The 22,900-nt window shown below is 55.0% G+C and overlaps 1 protein-coding gene across 1 annotated transcript in view; it reads left to right on the top strand.

Moving 5' to 3' along the window:
- Positions 1-22,900, top strand: part of CRHR2 (corticotropin releasing hormone receptor 2) — a 47,305-nt gene that overhangs the window by 2,237 nt on the left and 22,168 nt on the right. The window contains exons 2-3 of the mRNA XM_080818554.1: positions 7,179-7,272; positions 13,857-13,979. Coding sequence (XP_080674680.1) covers positions 7,179-7,272; positions 13,857-13,979 — 217 coding nt within the window. The remainder of the gene's footprint in view (positions 1-7,178; positions 7,273-13,856; positions 13,980-22,900) is intronic.

The raw sequence follows: 22,900 nt of genomic DNA, 5'->3' as shown, positions 1-22,900 counted from the left end.
AGGGACCTGGCCTCCAGCCCTCTCATTCACTGAACTGGCATTTAAGGAGGATGTGGCACAGTGGAGTCCTGAGGGGGAAAATGCCAGCCCACAGCTCCTGCCCTATGGAGTTGATGGCCTAGAAGGAGCCACTGGTGGGAAGAAAATAATGGTAAAGAATTGAGTGTGCATTTACAAACGCTGGTTTTTGGAACTAAGAAAATTGTGTGCAGGTTATGATAAAGTCTGCTGGGAGGTGGATAGGACAGCTTGGGTAGGGACAGGGCACCCCCGGAGGAGAGCCGTGGGGAGAGCCAGGAGTGGGGGAAGGCCCAGAGAAGCCCCAAACTTGAGAAGAGATGGTGCAGGCTTTGGGGGTCTGGTGGGCCCGGGTGGGATCAGACATCTGTCCCAAGAGGACGGGGAGCTCTGGGAGCTTCCTGAGTAGGGGAGAGACCTGCCCTGATCTGCCATTATGGAAATTCTAGCTGGTGGTTTAATGGGGAGGACATGCTGACCCGGCGCACACTCGGAACCCAGAGGAGCCAAGCTTTGACCTTGGTGCCGGTTGCCCTCCAAGGGCTTTGGGAAGCAGCTTTCTTGAGACAGCATATAATCATGAAGCCTATCTTGTGCACCAGGCACTGGGCTGAGGGCGGAAAGTGAGACCGTTCTTTGCAGACAGGAAAGGAGGTGGAGGGAGGCTAAGTAACATGACAACTGGATTCCCAAAGTCTTTGATTTTAACCTTTTGAACTATTCACTTTCCCCTCTGTGAAGACCCCAGGAGTCTACCAGCCCCTCTTGGACCTTTGGGCAGCAAAATACTGCCGCGCCCCCCTCCGCATCATCAGGGTCTCAGAACAGCCCTTCGGTGGCCTTTTGCTCCAGGTCCCGCCTTCTGGTGGGGCCATCCATCCCAAGAAGATTCAGCTACCAGAGAGAAGACCAAAGCTCCAAAAGTCTGGCTGCACAGTCCTCCCCAAGACCAAGGCCAGGGCCCTGCACCCCTTCCCCACACACCCAGGGCTTGCAACGTGCAGCCAGGGGGCTCTGGGGTCATTGCCAGAAGCTAATTCGTCTAATAACTTTTCCCCAAAATTCAACTACTTTCTGGGTAGTTGACGAAGCCCATCATCCAATTTATTCTCTGTTTTTTGCCACTTTGATGATGTTTATGTACTTTTTAAAAATACCAGTTTGTCTGAGAGCACTGCTTACTTAATTTTGTATTCCTGGCAAGTCTTAAATTTGCACCACTTTACGAATTACAGGACTATTCTGTACCCTCTCTACTGTCATTTTCTACTTTATCTGATTTTTGCCATTATTAGGAGTCTTCAGCCAGTTTGTCTAAAGGCCCTTTATTCAAAATTCTTATTTTTTAAGATGTCATTTAAAGTCCACCAGAGAGAAGAACAGATTTTTCAATATTTTGTTTATTCCCTTTCGCATCTACACAGGACTTGCCACATGCTCAGCCCTGTTCTAAGCACTGCTATGTATTACCTATTTTAAGCTTCATAATACCCATAGAGGATAAGACCTTCATTACCCCCATTTTACAGATCAGGAAGCTGAGGCAAGGTCACGTGCCTGAGGTTAGTCATCTGGTCGTGGCAGGGTCAGGATTCAGACCAAGGAGGCTGACTCCAGATTCTATTCCCTTTACAACAATTTAATTAGGATACTCAGAGAGATCCCAAACAAATCAGAATGGAATGATTTTAGGTTATCTGGACATTAGATGAGTTGATAATTAAGAGGATAATTTTAAACCTAGAGATCTATTCTAGGGCATCCTCCTGGGCAGCCCCCTGCCCCTTTATGGGCGCCCCTCCCCCTCCAGGGTTTCCTCCATCCTCAGACATCTGTGTGAGGGCCCAGGGCTTGGGATAGGTAAAGGGGAGAGGCGTGGAGAAGAGACAGCCACAGGCTGTCAGAGATGAGAAAGAGCACATGATAAGGAGAGGCCTGGAAGTTTCTCCAGGTGAACTGTTGGCAGTTAGAACTGGATGGGAGAGTGGGCATCTTAGAAAGAGGCACCTGCTGGAACCCTCAGGGATGGGAGGGCCCACAGGAAGCTGCTGGGGCCCTTGGGGTCTTCACTTAAAGTCCAGCACCTGTCAAGTTAGACTTGAGTATCTAGTCGTCCCTTCCAGGAAGCCTGCCCAGATACTACTTCCTTCATATGCCCGCCAGCCCCTTACCCTCTGCCTTAGTCAGCCTCCGCCCTAGCACTGCCTCCTGTGTGTCTGCTCAGGGCTCAGAGCCAGCCTCTTCCTCACCCCCTGCTGTACCCCCCACTTCTCCTCCCTTTCTCATCCTCTCTTCCCCCTCTGCTCCTCCTCCCTCCCTTCTCCCCTTTCCCTTTCTCCCCCTTGCCCCCTCTCCTCCTCTTCACTTCACCCTTCCACCCGCCACAGGGCCTGAGTTTCTTCCTCCTCTAGCCCTAGCTGGGCTCAATGAAACCAGTGAATGAAGGAAAACAGTGGGGAGGAATCCTCCCCCTCCCAGAGGAGTCCTCTCTGACCTTGGGCAGGGAGGGAGGAGGCAAGGAGGGAGCTCACCCCATTCCCCTCTGGTGACTGGCAGCCTGGCCGCAGGACCTGTGGTCCCGTAAATCTCCCCGGCTTAGACCAGGGGCTAAATTTAGAGGCAGCTTTGTAGCCAGACCAGGAGGGAGCACTAGGCTGGGCGACACCCCGGCTCCAAGGAGGTAGCACCTTTGAGGCCTGCCTGGTCCCTGGGGCACAGGTTCTGCCCGGACAGAGCCCAAGGTAGACGAGCAGCTGGCATCTCGAAACTGGCCTCTTGCCTCCTCCTCATCTTGCCAGGGCCTCTCCCCCGCCCTTTCTAACATGAAGGCTTCCAATTCCAGGCACACACGGGCTGGAACCAGGAACTGGGCTGGCCCCAAAGTGAAAATGGAGAGAGAAGGAATCTGACAAGTAGGAAGAGCCCAGAACTTGAGCTGCCAGAATTGGGGGTAGGGGTGCAGCTCCACCTGGCTGAGGGGGCCGTGGTCTCATCCATCCATCCATCCATCCATCCAGTCAGCCAACAAACACTTACTGAGCACCGGCTATGTGCCAGGCTCGGGACTGGGAACAGGGGACACAGAGGTGAACCGGACAGATGTGGACTGCCTAGAGTCTCACTGGGTAGAGGTGAGGGCTGGCATGTGGCTCTCTGTCCCTAGGACATCTAAGAGCTGGGTGCAGAAGCCTAGAGTGTCCCTTGCAGAAGAGAGGATAATCCGGGGTGGGGTACCGAGGGGGCCTCAGAATAAGTTATAAAGCCCAAACTTCTCCACATGCAGGCCCGGCCCAGCTGGCTGGGCCTGCGCACACTCCTGCTGTGACCCAACTCCCTGCCCATGGGCCCCACTGCACGGGCGGGAATAGCTTCTTTCTTGACTGGTCTCTGGAGCCCCACAGCCACCCTGTTGGGGACTGTTAGGGACTCTCTGCATCTCTGGACCACAGCCTACCCTTCCTCACCCAGGATCAACTCTTCTGTGTATCTGACCAAGCCACAACCTACCAGACAGTCTGTCTAGTCTTGCCTCAGCCCCTTACCTGCTGTGCAGCCTTGAGAGGTGACTTGGCCTCTCTGGGCCTCAGTTGCCTCTTCGAGAAAATGGGGTTATTTGCAGCTACCTCAGAGGCTGTTGTGGGGCTCGAATGAGCTGTGGTAAAGCACTTAGAGCTGTGTCGAGCCCGTCCTAAGTGCTGGTTTCCCACTAACAAAGCCTCTCCTTCCCACCTATCTCCCTCTACCCTGTTAATGGCGTCCTCAGACCAGAGGCTGGCAGCCTCCTGACCAGGTCCTGCACTTTCTTGCCTCTGAACCTCCGTTGGCTCAGCTCCTGCCCCAGGGATCACTTTCTGCTCTTCTTATCCTTCCCCCAACTTGGACGCAGCTGTTATCCTTTTGAACTGAGCTCCAGTGCCCAACCCTTCGTGGAACCCTGAGTCTCCTTACCCAGCATGCGCTGGGCACTGCTGAACGGGATGCCCAAGGTGGGGTTCAAGCTGTATCTTCAGGGGCCCAGTGCTGGGAAGGGTGCTGAGGGCTAAGGGGGATGAGTGCTGGTTAGAGAGCTGGGGAAGAAGGAACATAGGGTTTAAGGAAGCTTTTCTGGAAGAGAAGGATTTGAGTTGGGCCTTGGGACTCCCAAGAATGGGGCTTGAAGCCCCACCCCTGTGTCTGAGCTCTCTTATTGGACCCCTCCTAAAGGCCTTGCCAGGGGCCACCATTTAACATATGCCGGGCTCCTGACCTGCAGTCACTTGTTTAAGGTACGCCAAAACCCTATGGGGTTGGTATTATCTCCATTTTAAAGACGAGGGGAGCCAAGCTCAGAGAACTTTAGTCACTCAGCCAAGGCCACTGAGCTAGCAAGCACTATGCCCAGAGACCTGAAGGTGGGAAGGTTTGCAATCTACCGGCTCTGAGAGCCTGTGGCCCAGGCCTTGAGGTAGGACTATTCATGGCCGTGTCTCTGCTTTCCTTGGCCCACTGAGAGCAGCAGCCTCTTCTTCTTCCTCCCTGCCCACCCAGCACTCCCAGCAGCCACGGCTCTGCCCAAAATAGGCACCTCCGGGGTCTGTCGTGATTTAAATTGAGTCAATCCCACCCCATCAACCCCTTGAAGAGAAGAACATCTTTAGCTCTGCTGGGTTATTGGACTGGTGGAGAAGTTCCAGAAGACGGAGCCCGGATCTGGGAATTATTCCAAACCCTCCCCTGATCTGCTCACCCAAGCAGCCCAGGCCTGAGCAGCATATCAATACGGAGCACAGCACCCTGTGCCCCAGTGCTCTGCTCAGCGAGGAGGCTCGGCCCCAGCCTCAGCCCATAGCTTCAGATGCAGGGACAGCCCGGCAATCCCTGGGTCCTGGCGGAGGAGGCCTGACCCTCCCCTCCCCTGTGCATTCAGACTGTGTGCTGAAAGATGGACAGGAGACACCTGAGTGACGGGACCACGATGAGGCAGTTGGCGGCTTTGAGAGAAGGAGCTTTCGTTTAAGATGCAAAGTCTGACCCGCCTGAGGGTCCACCCTCAACACCATGTGCCTCTGGGTCAAGCATTGCCTCTGCCATGACCTCCAGATGAGGCTGACTCGCTGGAAATTCTGTCCCCCCGAGGAGGGCACTACTAGCTGCTTCATAAACAAAAAGGGGCAAGGAGCGGGTTGGGAAATGTATGATGGGTCAGGCCTAGGGCCCCCACTCTGCTTAGATCCAGCCGAGGGTGGGACCTCAGAATTCTTGAAAATCCGGGGACCGAGAGTGTTCCCTCCCCTTCCTAGCCCACCTCACCCTTGGCAGGGGCTCCCTGGGCGGCAGGGGCTCCCTGGGCAGCAGGGCCTGCAAGGCCTTCCCAATGCCCAAAAGCTGATGCTGAGGAGCTCCCAGCAGCCACTGGGGTATGGGTACAGCTGACCATGGGCCCTAGTGTCTCTCTGTCCCGCAGGCCAAGATGCCAGAGCTCCCAGCTCATGGAAGCCCCTTACAGACACACACACACACACACACTACAACTGTACTACTCACACAAGTACACATGCCACACAGACATAATGCACCCCCCACATACACCCACACTGATCACACACACCACACATGCCCCTGCTCCCCAGCACCTCTTTCCGTTCCCAGCCTCCTGGGGGAGAGTCGGCTGGTCTCAGGTGCGGTGACAGCCTAGGAATGGGGGTCCCTGTCACCCTAAGCTCTCCGAGGAGCAGCAGGCCGTGTTCGCCCATCTGGCCAGGAGGGGTCATTTATTAGGAGCTCCAGGCCAGTGTGCAGAGATGAAACATGCAGGCCAGCCCCAGCACAGGAAACAGACTGACCCAGATGTGGGGGGATGTGATGTTTGAGGGCTATGGGGCTTTAGCTCCTGGGAGACATCCTGAGGCACACATTGACCCAGCTACCAGCAAGGGAACATGTGACCGGCAAGGGGAAGGGGAGGGACTGCCCACTGGTGGGCAGTGCCTTCTAGAATCCCAGAATCAGGAATGTCAGGGTAGGGAGAGGCACAAAAGTCATTTTGCATACACACACAAGAGCACAAGTGCATTCACACACACACATACTGGCCACAGCATAGGAAAAAATGGTGGCCTTGGGAAGAATAGGAGACGAGAGTTAGAATTCTAGAGTGCTGAGCTCTTCTTAAATCTCAGACCATGCATTCCCCAGCCTCTCTGCCTTTGCACACACTGTGCTCTCTACCTAGGTTGCTCTTCCTGGCACCCTCCTTTTCAGCTGGGCAAACACCTACTCTATCTTCAAAGCCCACATCTGCATGACCTCCTCCAAGATGCTGCCCCATTCTGCCTCAGCAAATTGTAGATGCTGTAACAACTTGGTCCCCCATCCATCTTTCCCACCAAAAGATAGTCCCTCGGGGGCAAAGATAACCACATTTGCTTTATTTCTCTATGTCCAGCACCCATTCTCACGGTTTTTTCCAAAAGATGGGGTCCTGGATAGTCTTTATCTTTTAGATGAAATTGCCATGGTTGCATCAAGCATGTCTGTTTCCTGGTGCATATCCACGTTGGCACAGTGATCCCTTTCTTTTCCCCTACTCATTCTTCTGCTTGCCCCCCAAGTGCCACCTCTTCCAGGAAGCCTTCCCTGTTCTCCCAAGTCCAGGTTAGGTGTCTTCCCTATGAGGAGACACCCTCGGTTGTAACTGCCTGTTTACCTGTGTAACAGGGAAACAAAGTCACATTGTCTGCTCTCCTCCCCTTTCTGTGCCTTCTGAGTGTAGGGGATCTCTACCTGGCCTGGGACTGTCCCAAGGACACCCAGTGGGTTTCCCAACCAGGGCCAGACACACAGTAGGTGTTCTACAAATACTGGTTCGGTAAATGAACAGCTGGTAGACACCCACCCATCCTAAGGAGGAGAGCACTGGGGACCAGGGGCTGGATGGCTCTGATTCCAGCCTTGGAGGTCAAGCTGCTCTGGACCATTTCTAAGGCCTTGTCAGCGTTCCAGTCCTGACCACGTTGCCACCCTGCTGCTTGGCAGCCATTTCCCTCCTCAGTTTCCCTTTATATACAGCAGAAGTGAGAGAGGTAAGGGCTGAGGGATAGAACAGGGTAAGGGGAACAGGCAGGAGCTGGCAGTGGCTAACCTGGGCCTGACCTTGGCCCCGCGTCCCTCCCATCCTCTAGGCTGCCGGGCCAAGCCGGGCGCCCGTGGCCCTGCCCCCATGGGCACTGCTGGAGCAGTATTGCCTTGGACTCACGACCCTCGTCAACAGCTCAGGTATGCACGTCAGCCCCCAAGTGGATCCCGGGAGATTGGGGGGTGGGTCGGGGCCAGGAGGGAGGAGGCAGCTCTCCTGGACCAGACCCAGCTCTGTGGGGTGGTGAATGGTGACTGGCTTCCTGACTCTCATCTCTGTCCTGGGACCGGCCCACCTCCTCTTTGGGGCTCAGGCCCTTCACCAGTGATAAAGGCCTTGGCCCTCAGCTCCCGGCTCCCTGCATCTAAAGGAAGCTGGCTGGGCTGGCATGCTAGAACCAAAGGAGGGGGCCCCACTCTGCTTATCAACTTGAGCAAGAGCGGCAGAAGGTGTAAACCACATTTTCCGGTTGCCGTGACTACAGGTGTCCCCTCCGAGTAAGGACTTGTAAGGCAGCAGCCGGGGCCCCTGAATTCTGACCCCTCGGAGTCTGCCAGCAGTGGACTCCGAGTCCAGGTCAGCCCCTGCGGAGCTCAGAGGAGCTGTGGGCTTTCATAGGCTCTGGAACTCTGCCCCCAGGCCCCACCCAGTGTTCTGGCATTGTCAGGTCTGCACCCACAGGAGCGGCAGGGAAAGATGAGGGCTGGGGAGTGCTCAGGGACCTGGAGCTCCCGCCAAGGCCACAAGGAGGTCAGGGCGCTTCCAGCAGTGGGGTCCAGTCAGGTATCTGAGAGGAAAGCCTTGTGGCCTGCCTTCCTGACAGTGGAGTGGTCCGGAGCTCAGGTGCAGGGGTCAGACAGACTCAAGCCTCCATCTTACCTCCCCCACTTAGAAGCATTGTGGCCCCAATGAGTCACCTAAGCCTTCTGCGTTCACTAACCGGCGGATGCCATGGACTACCACACACCACACACTGTTACACAACAGTAACGTGTTTTCTCACAGCCCTGGAGGTTACGAATACAAGATCAAGGTGTCGGCAGAGTTGGTTTCCTCTGAGGCCTCTCTCCTTGGCTTGCAGATGGCCGCCTTCTGCCCTGGGTCTTCCCACAGTGCACGTCTGTGTCCTAGGCTCCTTTCTCACAAGGACCCTGGTCACAATGGATGGCGGCCAGCACTGATAACCTCATTTTAATTTCATTACCGATTAATCTCCAAATAAGGTCACATTCTCAGGTACTGAGGGCGTATGGATTTAGAGGGACATGATTCAGCCCAGAAGACCACCTAAGCCTCAGTTAGAAAGAGGTCTGAGTCGGCCTCAGAGGCTTACTGTGGAGTTGGAAAGAGAGATCATGGAGACACCCAGCATGGGCCAGGTTAAGCACCCATCAGCCAGGAAATGAGAGCCCCCCCATTTCAGGAGGATCCAACCTTCCCCCCACCAGAGTGCTCTGCTCTGAGAGGCAATACTGGCTTATCAGGATTCTCCCTGCCCTGCCCTCCAGCACATAGCACAGACCCTCACCTTCCCCATGACCCCTGGTGGAGAGTACCCCACCCCTCCTCCCCTGAGTTTAGTGGGGAGGGGCTCAACCTCACCAAAGACGAGGCCTCCCCTGCTTAACTCATAATGTCATTCATCTGTTTGCAAAAGGGATACATTACATGGATATAATTTGGAAGAAAAAATATTTTTAAGAATCAAAGAAGACAATGAGTGTTCATTATTCCACAACCTGGGAATGTTGATAATGTTTATATCCCCTAGGAGTTTATCGACCTACCGAGCCTCATGTTATTTCTTTTGTGTTTTTTAAAAACACATTGCTGATTCTGTGTCTACAATTTTGGAGGCTGTTTTCTCCTCTTATAACTCAGTGTGAGCTTTTTCCCATGCCATTAAATGAGCATTCTCCATATCACTGATGAGACTGCCCAGCAGCGGTGGTGGGGACACATCCTCCTTCCTTCACCAGCCTTTAAGGTGGGACGCATAGGCGGTTAGGATGCCCTTGGGCCTGAAGAATAGTTTCTCAGGTCCCCACATGAAACTGACCTCATTTTAAGTGTCCAGGGATTGAGAAAATGCATGGTGACTGACGTAAGTTCAGAAAGAAGCAAAACCCAACCATCTATTGTTTAGACATACATACACATGATAAAACTGGAAAACTAAGAGCAAGGGAATGATAAACATTTGAGAGAATGTTTCCTCTGGGGAAGGAGTATTTAGATAAATATGTAAGTGGTTGGCAATGATCTCATTTTGGATTTGGTGGTGGATTTAGATTCCTTAAATTTACTACTACATCTGAACTTCCGTAAAAGAGAACTAAAATAAAATAAAGTTAGGCCATGTGTGGGCTAATGATGACAAGTGGTCGTAAGTCAAAAGCTGTGACCAGTTAAACTGTATGTCTCTGAAGTCCAAATAAAGGAAAACCACACATAATTACAAGAGACTTCAGGCAGGCTTTAAATGGATTATTTCTGTTTTGTTCATCAGAGAGGCACCTAATAGGGCATAGATCATAAAGCATGTTATTTATTCAGTCCATAGGCAATATAAGGGTCCAAATGGATTCAGGAATCCCTTGAAACAAAATAACTCCCCAATCCAACATGAGTATGCACATACACATACACACATACACAGCCCGCCGGGCTGGTCAAACGGCCTTGGCCAAGAGAGCCTTGGCCAGAAGACAGAGTTGCTGCCAAGACCTGGAGCGTTCTGATGGGTGCAGGAGATCAGTCAGTGAACATGACCAGCCCTGCCATGGGCTGGTAGAGGAGACAGCAGAAAAATCACCCTTGGTGTCACACAGACCAGCCCTAAGAGATGGCGGCACCAAGGAGGCCCTCCCAACCCAGACAAGACAAAGGAGGGCAAAGTCAATGTTTGAATGTTTGAAGGGCATGTGGGAGTCAGCCAGGCTAACTGAAGTGTAGAGCGGTAAGGGCGTTCCTTGCAGAGGGAGGTCGAGAATGGTTCCGGGGAATGACAAGTCGTTCCAAAGAGCATCTGAAGTTTGGCAGGAGGGAGAGCATGAAGGATAGACAATCTGGAAGAGTATTCTTGGCAGTGCTTAAGAGCTGAGCTCCATCCTGAGGGCAACGGGGAGCCACTCTTAAAGGAAGAATGCCATAATCTTAATTGTAGAAAAATTACTTCGTCTGCCTAGTGGAAGAGACAGGGAGTCCGGTCCAAATGCTGCTGATGTGAGGATGACCCAGGGGTTGAAGAGGGAAATTCCTTTTGTCCATGTGTCAATGAGAATGTGGGAGTAGAAGGTTGCTGAGGGCCCTGCCTGGTCCCATGGCTGACCTTGAAGATACCATCTCCCCTTGGCCATCGCCCCCTGGGCCAAGGATGTGTGGGGGAAGAGTGTCTGGTCCGGGGGCGCCGTCTCAAGTGCCTCCAGGCAAGAGTAGGGCACCTTCTGGCCTCAGCCAAGACTCCCCACCCGCAGCAGCTCCTGATGACTCCCAGAGTCAGAGACAGAATCTATCCCCTTAAATCCTATTTTCCAGCTGACATTTGATGGATGGTGAGGTGAATGACAGAACGTGTGTGATGCTGTGAAGACACGTGACAGTGAGACGCTGTGTGTATTTCCAGTGTGCTCTGCATGCCTATTTTGCTGTGTGCTGAAGGACCGTGTGTGTGTCCAAGCTCGCCTACAACTGCCCACTGCCACAGAAGCTGACATCAGAGGTGGGCCGGGAACACCTGCCTCACCCCGTACTCCTCCTGACACATCCCAGCACCTGTCACACTTCCATGAACCTACTTGCATCCTGTCTCCCTAGTCCCCGGGGGACACACAACCATCCCAATACCTCCCCTCCCCGCCCCAACCCCAGTGCCTGGCCTGCTAGAAGATCTCCATCCCGGGGGCCTGCCTTCCGCCACTGCTTCCTTAGTTAGCAAAAAGGCCCCACAGTTTGTCTATTTGTAGTTGGATTTAATCTAGTTGAGGAAATTTGGAGCCCTCTATAGTTTCTTCCTCATTTACCTATTTACAAACACTCAAGGGAGCTGTAAAATCAACTTGTTCCAAAGTTTCTGCCTTCAGGTCCCTCTCTGCCACATCTAGAATAACACACGATTATGCTCATAATAATAGGATCCATGAAGAAATGGCCCTGTGTCCTGGAAACCAGGGCACCTTGGGCCTGTGGGTCTGTGCACGGGCTCTGACTACCCAGTTGAGATGCAAAACAGCCTTTGGTCTGCCCCTGAGATAGTCACTTCCCAGAGGGATCTTAAGGATGTGTGCTCTCCCAGTTAAGAGCCATCCAAGTCTCCCAGGCCATCCTACTCTGCAGAAACCTGTATGGGAGGCAAGAAGTCCCTGGCCTCTGGTCACTGGGCACTCACCACACCAGCACAGTAGTTCTGATGATAAGCACCCTAATAACTTAGCTTGATTTTTCACTCTTTTCCCCTGTACTATGATCAGTGTGTGAAGGACCCTCCTTTATGCACGAATACAACTATTCCCGGGTGAAGACATGGGCTGACCCTGCCAGCCACATTCTAGCCTATGTGGGACCCTGTGGGCTGGGGCTCAGCCTGGGACTGGGGACAGGACTTGGCCTTGGGTTAGGTTGCAGACACAGGTCAGAAACTGGGGTTGGGACTCAACCTATCTTCCCTTGCTCCTGGCACAGGCTACTATGAACACCCAGTGACCTTTGCATCTTCGGCTACACAGAGCTGAGCCAAGGGCTCTAACAGTCCATTCAAGAGGTAGAAGACCGGCCTGGCTGGCAGATCTGCCCCTGGTACCTGCCAACCAGAGAACCCTGGAGAGATGCCAGTGCTCATCTCTGGTCTCAGTGCCCTCTGGCTCTCGGGCTCTGCCTTCCCAGTGACCAAAGCATTCATATGGAGAGCGGTGGAACTGGAACATACCAAGGCAGGCCAGCCCCCCTCTTCCCCTCTCTCTGCTTAGGACACAGTGTTAGCTCAGGGTGCTGTTGGCCTTCTCTGGCAGGCTTCTTCCCAGGGGGGGCCAGCAGGGGGGAGGACAAGACTAGTTCCCCTGGGACTTCCAGCCCAGTGGGGACTGGGTCCCAGCTCCCCCTGCCCTCTAAAGATAGAAACACTCAACACACGGTCACACACACATCTACACCTTCCTCAGGCTTTGTGTCTCAGAACTCAGAGCCAGAGACTCTCAGGGCTGGGAGGGGCCTCAGAGAACATTTGGAGAAAACGTTCTCGAAGAACTCTTGGAGAAACAGCCCCAAGAATGGGGGTAACATCCAGGGAGAGTAGACACAGAGGCAAGACCAGAACTCAGCCTGAGTTGAGGTGTACCATACCCAGTCCCTGTCTCCTGAGCCCAGATACACACACACACACACACACACACACACTCTCACGCTGGCATGGAAACTAGCTTCGGTTGGCCCCCGCCAAGCCAGGAGGACCAGAGACATGTTCTTACTTCTCACTTTGTTCTCTCTGGAGCTCAGGGCAATAAGACCAGGGTATTCGAAATCCCCCAGATGATTTCAGCCGATTTCTCCCCTGGACTTCCCCCTTTCCATTAAATGACAACACTATCCTCTCCCCAGTCACCCAAGGGAGAGACTTGGTGCTCTCCTGGCCTCTTGGCTCCTCCGGGAACCCCCTCACTCTCTCACTCCTCTCTCCAGTCCCTCCTCACCAGGGCAGGCTGTCTTCTGAAATACCTCTCTACCCCATCCTCATGGCCTGGTCTAAATGTTCATCCATTCAGGCCACTCGATCTCGCTAGACTTTTCCGTGGCCTCCCTGCTGCCCTCAAAGCCCCTTCAATCCATTTCCTTCGCATAGGCCACATGGGCTTTTCTAGAGCACACATCTCCACGTGGGCTCTTCGCTCCCCTCTCCGCTCCCCTCTCCGCTCCCTTGCCTCCCGTCTCCAGAGTCCCGCCTCAAGGAGAGGAAACTCAGGCCGCCCAACTGTGGCTCTCGGTTAGGGAGGCTGCAGTGGGTTCCCCCGCGCGCGGGTGGGCGCGCTTTGCTGCCCCTTTCAGCCCCGGGGCCTGCGATCCTCCGACGGAGCTTTCCGGCACCCCAGGCGCATCTCCTCGTTCCCCGCCACCCTCGTCCGGACGTTGTCCTGGCCTGAGGAGACGGACTCCGGGCGGGGCAGGGGGCCGGGAGGCCCTAGGGACCCGGAGGCCGGGGGGGCTGGAGGCTGGGCCCGGCCAACAGGAGCCACCCGGCCCCGCCCCCTGGCGCCGCCATTGGCCGCGACCGAGCGGGTGGACCCGCGGCTCGCCGCGCTCCGCAGCTCCTCTCCGCAAGGGTCCCGACTTGGCAGCCCCGGGCGGTGGGGCGCGGTGCCGCGAGGCTGCCCGGCAGGTCGGAGCTGGACGGGCCGGGGCCGGGCCCCCGCGCTCCCCGGACGGCTCACTCTGGCACCCAGTCCCTCGCAGCCACGCCGGGCGCGCACTCACACCCCCTCTGGGCGCGCGGCTCCCGGGCGCGATGGACGCGGCGCTGCTCTACAGCCTGTTGGAGGCCAACTGCAGCCTGGCGCTGGCCGAAGAGCTGCTCTTGGACGGCTGGGGGCTGCCCCTGGACCCCGAGGGTAGGCGGAGGCGACCGCACCGGGCGGCGCGGGCTCCTTCCCGGCGTGCTGAGTGCGCCCCAGGCCCCGCGCTCCGAGTGCCCCCGGCACCCCAGCTAAGCCCTTCTCCTCTGTCTCCCGTCTCCCAGGTGTCTACTACTGCAACACGACCTTGGACCAGATCGGGACGTGCTGGCCCCGGAGCGCGGCCGGAGCCCTGGTGGAGAGACCGTGTCCTGAGTACTTCAACGGCGTCAAGTACAACACGACCCGTGAGTGCCCTTCCCCACCCCCCACCCCCCAATTCTCCGCGGCGGACTCGGCGTCGGGCGCCGGGGAAGAGCGGTTTAGGGAGCGGGCACAGCTCTGGACCCGGCGTCGGAGACCTGCCGAGGGCCGCGGCGGCGTCATACCGCTGGCGTTGAGGTCCCCTTACAACGTTGGAGGCGCTTCCTCTGTTCCCTGCCCTACTGTAGCTTCAGACCAGTAAGAAGTCTGATTTGCCCAGAAAGGGAAGAAGGAAATACTTGCTCCCTTTTGAGGGTTTTGAGGGTAAATCTCTCCCACATGTTATTTACTCTGGGTGCCTGAATTTCACCTTTGTTCAGCCAGTGCTACCGGCACTGGGTGGGCGGGGGTGAGGGGGGGGCGTCGGTATATGCTCGGTTCCCAAATCCAGGGGTGAGTGCGGTGATCAGACCCTTCCTACCAGAGAGAAAGGAGGGCAAGAGGCAGGAAAGATGGGGTGAGCACTCGTGTTGGGTGGGGGCAATAGACGCTTCTGGGGCAGAGTGTGTGGGTGGCACCTCACCCCTACCGGGATGTTCCAGACTAGCTCTCTGGGCTGTGAGTCAGGACTCCTGGGCAGCGTTACTCCTACTGCCCAGGTGATGTGTGATTTCTGAATCAGGACCACCCCACATTTCCCAGGGAGAACAGCCCAGGCCCTTCTTCCTCCTGGCAAACCACTGGTTGGCTTGACACTCTGGGGAAACTAGCACCAGAAGCTGCTGGTGGGGTAATTCAGCACAGGCTGTGGGGAGTGGGTTGGGGCAGAGTCTGTGCCCTGCGGGAGGTCTGATGGGTGCCAGTGGGAGTGTCTTGTAAGACCATGGGCCCTGGCCCACCTTGACCAGCCACTCACATCAGCAGCCCCATCCCACCAGCAGGGAGAGGTCCTGCTGAGACCCCCAGGACTTCCTTACCTGAAGCCCCTCATCCTGGAAACATCATAGCAACCTCTCTCTGCATATCTGTGTCTGAACAGCAGCACAGCTCCCCATCACCTCACACAGGCACCGGTGCACACACGCAGTCACGCACATGCGTGCATGCATGCACACACACACACACACACACACACACACCCCTGCCCAAACTCTCAGGGGCTGAGGCCTCCTCAGAGAGCAATGGTTAGAGAACGAGACCACTGCGCCCGCGTCTAATGCTAAGCAGCACTCCCTTGTCTGCACCAGTGGAGGGCTCTGGTGGGCCCAGGGAGGAGCCATGTTCGGAGAAGTCGTGCTCCTAATGGAAGCTGGTGGTAGAGGTAGAAGAGCTGCTGAGGAAGGTTTCTGCATTATCTGAGGACAAGCTTCCCACCCATGATTAAAATAAACCTCTCTGGGTGAAAGTGAGCTCCCTGACCCAGGGAACTCCAAGCAGAAGGAGTGACTTCCATCCTCCTTTCCAGTCCTGAGATTCTGAAACTGTGCTTTTAGGGTCCCAAGAGCTGAATCAGAGGATCCTAGGGTCTCTAGTTCAGACTGGCCCTGGGGACAAAGGGCCAAGTGAGATGATGAGGCCTCTGAATCCCATAGCCATGAACCTAAGGGAGCTCTGCTCTGGTTCCCCTCTCAGCCTGGGCTTCTCCTATTTTCCCCACCAATCTGGAGCTCCCCAACAGTGGGAGTCTCTTCTTCAGAGCTGAGCACAGTATTTCTTCAATCAGCTTATTGATCAGCTACTATGTGCTGGCCACTGCGCTGTCATTGAGGCCCTTGCTCACAATTGCAACAGACAAAGGGCATACAGAGTGACAAACACCCTGATGGAGGAGAGCAAGGGGGTTGGAGGATGGGGGAAGGGGGACAGGTGAGGCAGAGGAGACATCCTGAAGGAGGTGTTGGAGCGCATAGCAGACCACTCTACTCACATCAAGTGAGAGGCTCAGAAAAGTTCAGGGCGCCCCCGAGGTTGGCAAATGGAGTGCCAATTAGCTCCCAGTATCTAATGAGCAATTTTCTTCATTTGGACCAAAGTGCTGGCCACACGGTAGCTGCTGGGAAACCGGAGCACAGGGCACTGGGAGCATGGCCATTAGCCAGTGCAGCCAGCTGAGGTGGGAAGAGCAGAGAAGCTAATGGCAATGGAAATACCGTGACTGCTTCCTCCCCTGCCCTGCCTCCTGGTCGAGGCTTCCTGTTGCCCCATTGCCTTTGCAGTGGGATCCTTCCTTTACGAAGGATGCAGGGAGGAAAACAGCTCCGACGAGAAGCCTTGGGGAAGAGGAAGAAGAGTTTGGCTCCTCTTCCTGCCCACTTTTGCTAGGCTGCAGCCAACCCCCCACTGAAACCTCATTCTTCAGAGGGCCGGCATTCCTGGGGTAAGAAAGCAGCTAGTCATTAGTCCCCATGAACTTTCTTCCACTCAGCTGAGCACAGAGAATCTACCACAAATCTACCAAGTGTGGATCATTTTCCAGGTGCCAGCTACCCTGGAGAGAGCTTTGCCCAGGTGATCCCACTCATCTCCACCTTCTCAATGCCCGCCCCCCCCAGATATGTAACCCTTTCATGCCCATATTGCAGTCAGGAAAACTGAGGCTCAGAGACATGAAGTGACTTTCCCAAGTTATAGTTCATTCCTAGGCACCAGTGCAGGCAGAGAAATCCACAGCCCATACTCTTAACCACGGGACAATGTTGCCTCCAAAAGAGATAATTTTCGGGGAGAGTTTAGAGGGACAGAAGGACTCATGTCTCCACTCTGGAGGACTGGGGAGGGCTTCGCCCACAGAGCTGGACTTAGGGGGACAGGGCAGATTTTAGCAGGTGAAAGTGGAACAGGTACACAGGAGGAGGTGAAACCATGCTTTGTCCCTCGGGACCGGTGAGTGTTATACAGACTATAGGTAGGAGGAGAAAGAAACAGACCAGAGCAGACGTATGGATATTGGTCTGGTGATGCAGGGTGGTGCAGTGGGTTTTGCTGTCCATGCAGGATAGAGCCTAGGGCAAAGGAGGTCTGCTGTGGGGCCCAGAGCCTCTGGAGACAAGAGGAGGGATCAGGAGGCTACTACAGCTGCCCAAGTCTAATGGGGACTGCAGGAGCCAACTGAGGGGATGGAAGCAGGAGACCTGGGCACCTGGAATATACAGGACTGGGGTGAGATGGGGACTCAGGAGGAGTCAGGGATGACACCAGGACAATGCTGAGCCTAGGTGGAGGTATGTTGGCCCTAAGGAGCTGGAGGGACATCTGAGTGCAGATGTCCATCCAGAACATAGTCGGCTGGAAGGGGAAAGCCCAGGAAAGCGCCTTCTGCTAGAGACGAGGCCTTCTTGGATGTGAGGTTAGGTACAGGTGGCCCGTTGGAGAGGACCATTCAGAGTCCTGATAATTTTTACCCAGAGACAATGTCCAGATGCAGCACAGCCAAGGGAAAGGATGGGACTTGTCCATGGCCACACAAGCTAGTCCCTGCAGAAGCAAGTGAAATGTCTGTGTGTCCAAGTTCCCTCCGGGGTTCTTCCCACCGCGCACATTTCTGTGCCCCAGGTTCCGTGGGCCTGGGTCGTCATTTGACCTGTGTTAACTCATTAATCTTTACGCTGACACTTTAATGGAGGTGTAGTATTATCCTCACACGACACACGGGGAAATGGAGGCACAGAGAAGTTGATTGTCTTTCTGAAAGCCACACGACTTGTAACAGCATAAGGATTCCAACTCCGGCTCTGCTGCCTCTCAGAAACAACTGTGTTGGCTTAAACAGAGAACGGATTAGTTGAAAAGATAACAAGGAGCTTGTGGCATCACCAAGTGGGCTGAAGAACCAGATTTGGGGCCCCTAGCCAAGAGCTCAGGGCAGAGCTGACCCAGTAAGGGAACTCTGCTCTCCCTGAGTGCGACCTGGCCACCAGCCGGGCCACAGTCCTGCTGCCACCAACCTCCCAGGATGCTGAAGCTTCCTGCGGTGGCCGCTGGGAGCCTTTCTCCCCGTCTCCATTTTGTGGACCCCCAGCTCACTAATGCCCTGGGGGCAGGTGCCTCTGATGGGGCGGGAGAATATGGGGGGCTCTAGGTCACACACCCTGGCTCTGGAAGATGAGGGCTCGGCATTTCAGTTCTGGGGCAGGAGGTGGCCTCTTCCTCCCCCCAGGTTTCTTGGAGGCCATATGAGATGCAGATTCTATCATATCAAATTCTATCATAATGTCTATACACAGTACCCACTGGAGCAAGTCTGATCCCCTTCCTGGGCCTCAGACTCCCTGTCTGCAAGGAGAAAGGAGACGGACGAGCCCGAAGTAGGCAATATACTCCATTTCCTGCCACCTCCCACCATCCTGAGCCCATGTCTGTGTGTGCGTGTCTGTGCGTCTCCCTGTCTCTGTCTCTGTTTCTCTCTCTGTGTGGCTCCAGCTTTGTCTTTGGATGTATTTGCTGTTTCTTTCTGTGTGTATGTTTTTGTCTTTCCAGTGTCTGTCTTGTTTTCTGTCTCTGCTGTTCTCTCTCTTCCTCCTTGCCTCCCTCCATCCTCCCTCTCCAGCTCTCTTCCTCCCTCCATTTCTCCCTTCCCCTCCCCACCCTCTCCCCTCCATTCTCCCTCAGTCCTCTCTCTCTCCCTCCTCCCTCCTCCTCATTTTATTCTCCCTGCTTGAACACCTGCTCCTGCCTGTTCCTGGGGTCCTCGTGGCTGTGGGGGGTGAGGGGGGGCTGTCCCCTCCCACACGGCGCTCATGTTCCCCCTGCAGAATTGCTAAACCCAGCATGGCTCAGCTTCAGTCTCTTGCTCTCAGGCTCCCACCGTGTCCTGTTGGCAACTTCAGGGCCCATGTGTACTGAGGCATATGCCAGAACAAGGGGAAAAAGTACACTCCACCTGACCTAATCCCTTGGGGAGGCCTGGGGGTCTGTACTTCCCAGAACCCCACTCTAGAGATGTGCTGAAGCATGGCTTGTGTTGGAAACATAAACTGTGTGGTCTCCAGCCAGGGGCATCTTCCCACTGGGTCAGCCTGCTTGTGTAGAAATCCCCTCTTCAGGGGCGCCTGGGTGGCTCAGTGGGTTAAAGCCTCTGCCTTCGGCTCAGGTCATGATCCCAGCGTCCTGGGATCGAGCCCCGAATCGGGCTCTCTGCTCAGCAGGGAGCCTGCTTCCTCCCTTCTCTCTCTGCCTGCCTCTCTGCCTACTTGTGATCTGTCTGTCAAATAAATAAATAAAATCTTTAAAAAAAAAAAAAAGAAAGAAAGAAATCCCCTCTTCAGCTCTGAGGAGACATGGTGATAAGAAGGGCTGGACCCTGCCCTCAGAGAATCCCAGGCTGCCTCAAGACCAGACTCACACAAACCAATAGTCAGGGATTGGAAAGAGGGGCTTGGTGGACCCTGGCACATTCCTGGAAAACTTCCTAGAGGAGCTTCTTGGGAGCAGTTCTTGAAGGTCTTGTGGAGCAGTGGAGGCTCCACATTTGTGTCATACGAGGGTATAAGCCTCAGGGAGGGTTCCAAATAGAGCCTCCCCTCTAGGCTGAGGAAGTAGAAGCTGGGAATCTAAAAACTCAGGTCTACATTCTCTGTCCCCAAGTGAGACCTGTTCACATCCGGACCCCTGAGTCCCGGGGGCAGGAAGTTAACCCTGTGTAAGAATGGTTTTCGTGATGGGAGAGAGGGAAGGTGGGACATGCCTGGCCATCACTGAGGGTTTGGCAAAGAGGAGGAGGAGGGAAGAGAGACTGAGCAGAGTGGATACCCCTCTGGCCATCCAGACATTCTGGAACTTCCCAGCTGCAAGGCCTCCTGTTCAAGTGCTGCCCTCCCCTCCCCTGTTGCTTAGGGGTGGAAAATGACTAGCCCAGAAAGGACAAGACACTTCCCTAGTGTCCCACAGAGAGCCAGGGCACTAAATGGCCTCTGCTGGTTCTGAAAACTCTTGGCCCTTGAGCTAGCACTTTTCCGCCTTGCATGCCCAGACCTGGGCAGCCGAGCAGCGCGACAGTGATGTCTCAGCTGCCTCCTGCCTGAGGACCCTTCATCTCAGAGAGGACCAAGGGTGCCACCACTCCTGATCTCCCTCCCTCTCTTCCCAGGGATCCTCCAGCTGCTCACACGTCCTCTTCCTGCCCATCTCACCTCTCACCGGGTTTGTGAGAGTAATGCCCTCTTTTTACTAGAAACAAGTTCTTCAAACACGAGAAAGACCTGAGTTTTCCAGGGGCTCCTGTTCTAGAGGGAAAGAGAGAGAGAGAGACTTTAAAAAAAAAAAAAAAAGACTTTATTTATTTAGAGAGAGAGCAGAAGACAGAGGGAGAGAGAGAATCCCAAGCAGGCTCCACGCCCAGAGTGGAGCCTGACGCCAGGCTCCATCTCACAACCCTGAGATCATGACCTGAGCTGAAATCAAGAGTCAGAGGCTTAACTGGCCGAGCTCTCCAGGCATCCTGAGAGAGAGAGACTCTTGAAAAGAGCTTTCTGATAATAGCTCTTAAGTGAAATAGCACAGTCACGATTGCAGGAGCTCTTGGGAGGAGGTTGATTCCAAAAGAAGGGGAAGGTAAGCTGGGAAGACTTCACAGAGGAAATGTTGTTGGAGAGGGTCTTGACAAATTGGGCCAGTGATGTGCCAGCTGGAAGGGAGAGTGCGAACAGATAGAGAGGAGACATGGTAGAGGGAATAGGGTCATGGAGGCTTTGAACACCAGTCCAGGCCATGGGCCTCTGTTCTGCTGGTGGTAGTGCTGCCAGCTGCTTACCCATAGCCCCACGGTACAGGAACGGAATATTCTGAGGGGGACACTGCTTGATTTTCGGGATGTACCTTTGAGATCTAAATCCAGGCTGCCTGAGAACTTTAACCTTGCCCGTCCCCTCTCCTCCTTCCTACTCAGTAAAGTCAGAACTGCAGCACCCTTACCTGCCCGACCCCCAGCCCCAGGCAACCACCTGCAGAGTCTGGAACCCACAGCAAAGCCCCACCCACAGTGACTCTCAGGGACCATCCCCAAGGGCCCCAAGGGCTGTCTACCCATCCGAAACCCGGTCCTCCAGAGCCTGGTGGGGAGCTCCTGTTACACCTGTGGAGGTTGGGGTGAGGGAAGGCAAGAGGAACCCAGATGCAGATCCAGGAAGGCAGATCTAAGTCCTGGCTGTGCCCTGATTCACCTAGGGACAGGGAGCGCCCCCCCCCCATACACGTCCCATCTGGGTGGAGGGGACAGAAAATATGCTGTCCTTGTGAGGCCCTGTCACACCTGGGGAGACGCAGCTGCTTGGGGTTTCTGTGGACAGCTGGAGTGCTGTCAGCAGGGCGAGTAAAGAATAAGGCCCAGAATAAGGAGAATTTGTGTTCTCGGCATCACGTCCTTGAGGGTCCTGCTCATGGCAAGGATGGTTATCCTCGTTCTGGGTGGTGTGGCCTGTCATCTCTGAGAGCCACCAAAAGTCTGTGGCCCCTGGGTGGTGCTGTGGGAGGGAGCAGTGGGAGGGAGGGTCTGATCCCAGAGGCCTCCAGAGAGAGGCAGATCCTTGGCCCTCCAGAGCAATGCCATTGTCGGTAAAGAGAGGACATAGGATTCCCTTCGAAGATGTCTCCACCGCACATTACTTCACAGAAACTACGGTCGAAAGCTGGTTGTAATTCTGGCCAGGCCACGGACTGCTTATCTCACCTTTGGGCAGGTCTTTCTCCTCTTTGGGTCTCGGTATCTCTGTATTAGGTGGTGGGGGGAGCTTGGCGAGTTCTCATGGTCCCCCAACATTGATGATCCTCTTCTCCACGGCAGTCTCTGCCTCAGGGGTCCCCCGTTCGCCTTCTCCTCCCTGTTTCCCTGTGCGGGTCACAAGCTGGCGTCATGCCGACAAGCCCGTTGAGCGTTGCTAGGGATGACTGGCAGGAGGCAGCCCCGCACCACAGAGGCTGGAGCTGGGTGGTAGGCATCCTCCTCCCACTTGCATCAACCCTGGGGAGGACTGTGGTCTCACACAATGAGCTGGATTCCAGTCACACCTCTTCCCCGTTTCATGGGCCCCATGCGGGCTGCATGAAGCAGCCCTGTGCCTCCCTGACTCAGTTTCCTCGCTGTCTGCTGTAAGTATAGACATTTCCCCCTACCACGCCTCTCAAGGACGGAAAGGCATCATGAGCGGAAAGTCCTTTGGAAATAAGGAGCTGAGGGTTTTCGGAGGTCCAGATGGACAGTTGGGGCCCCGAGAGCAGTGTGCACACAATACTGAAGAAATGGACTAGAAGTTCCCTGTCTCTCACTCCAGATGTCCTAAGCAGCTGGCCCTGGGGAGGCCCCTCCCAACCTGGGGTTTGTGTTGATGATGGCAGGTTTCCAGTCCCTCAACCCAGCATTCCTTCTAGGTCAAGCTGGTTCAGAGCTTGGAGGAGCAACCTCAGCAGCCATCCCCACCCCCAGTGGTCTGTGATCAGACCCAGACAGGAAATGTTCCAGCTGGGCCCCAGAGCAGGCCAGCTCTGGTCCACTGCCACAGCATCTAAGCAATGCAGGGGTGTCGACTCCGGGAGAAGCGCCTTGTTTGGGAAGCTCGGAAAACTACGCTGTTGGCACCATGACCAGCACTCCCCCAGATGGTGTCTTAACTGGACACAAAGAGCAATTTGTCATGCCCCACAGCATCATTGCCTCATCCAGCCAGTAGAGAGATTTTTTCGACAAAAGATAAGAAAGGTGACCAAGGTGAAAGGCAAAGACTTCCCAGCAGGGCCTCAAGCCAGGACAGGAAGAGCATGGCCATCACTTCCCAGGGAAAGTCAGTAAGGGGGCTTGAGGGTGGCGTATCTGGCCCCTCAGGCATTTTCTGCCCCAGGGATCTGGACATGAAGTTGCTAAGACACTGCAGGTATGGCACAACTTGCTGCATCTTCTAGAACACGGTGGCTCGGTGACCCCCAGCATGTCACTGTCCCTCTTTGGGCCCCTCCAGACCAAATGAGAGAGAAGCTG

Source organism: Martes martes (genome assembly GCF_963455335.1).
Source record: "Martes martes genome assembly, chromosome: 11".
NCBI classification, from domain to species: Eukaryota; Metazoa; Chordata; class Mammalia; order Carnivora; family Mustelidae; genus Martes; species Martes martes.
This window is presented reverse-complemented; position numbering and strand designations above follow the sequence as displayed.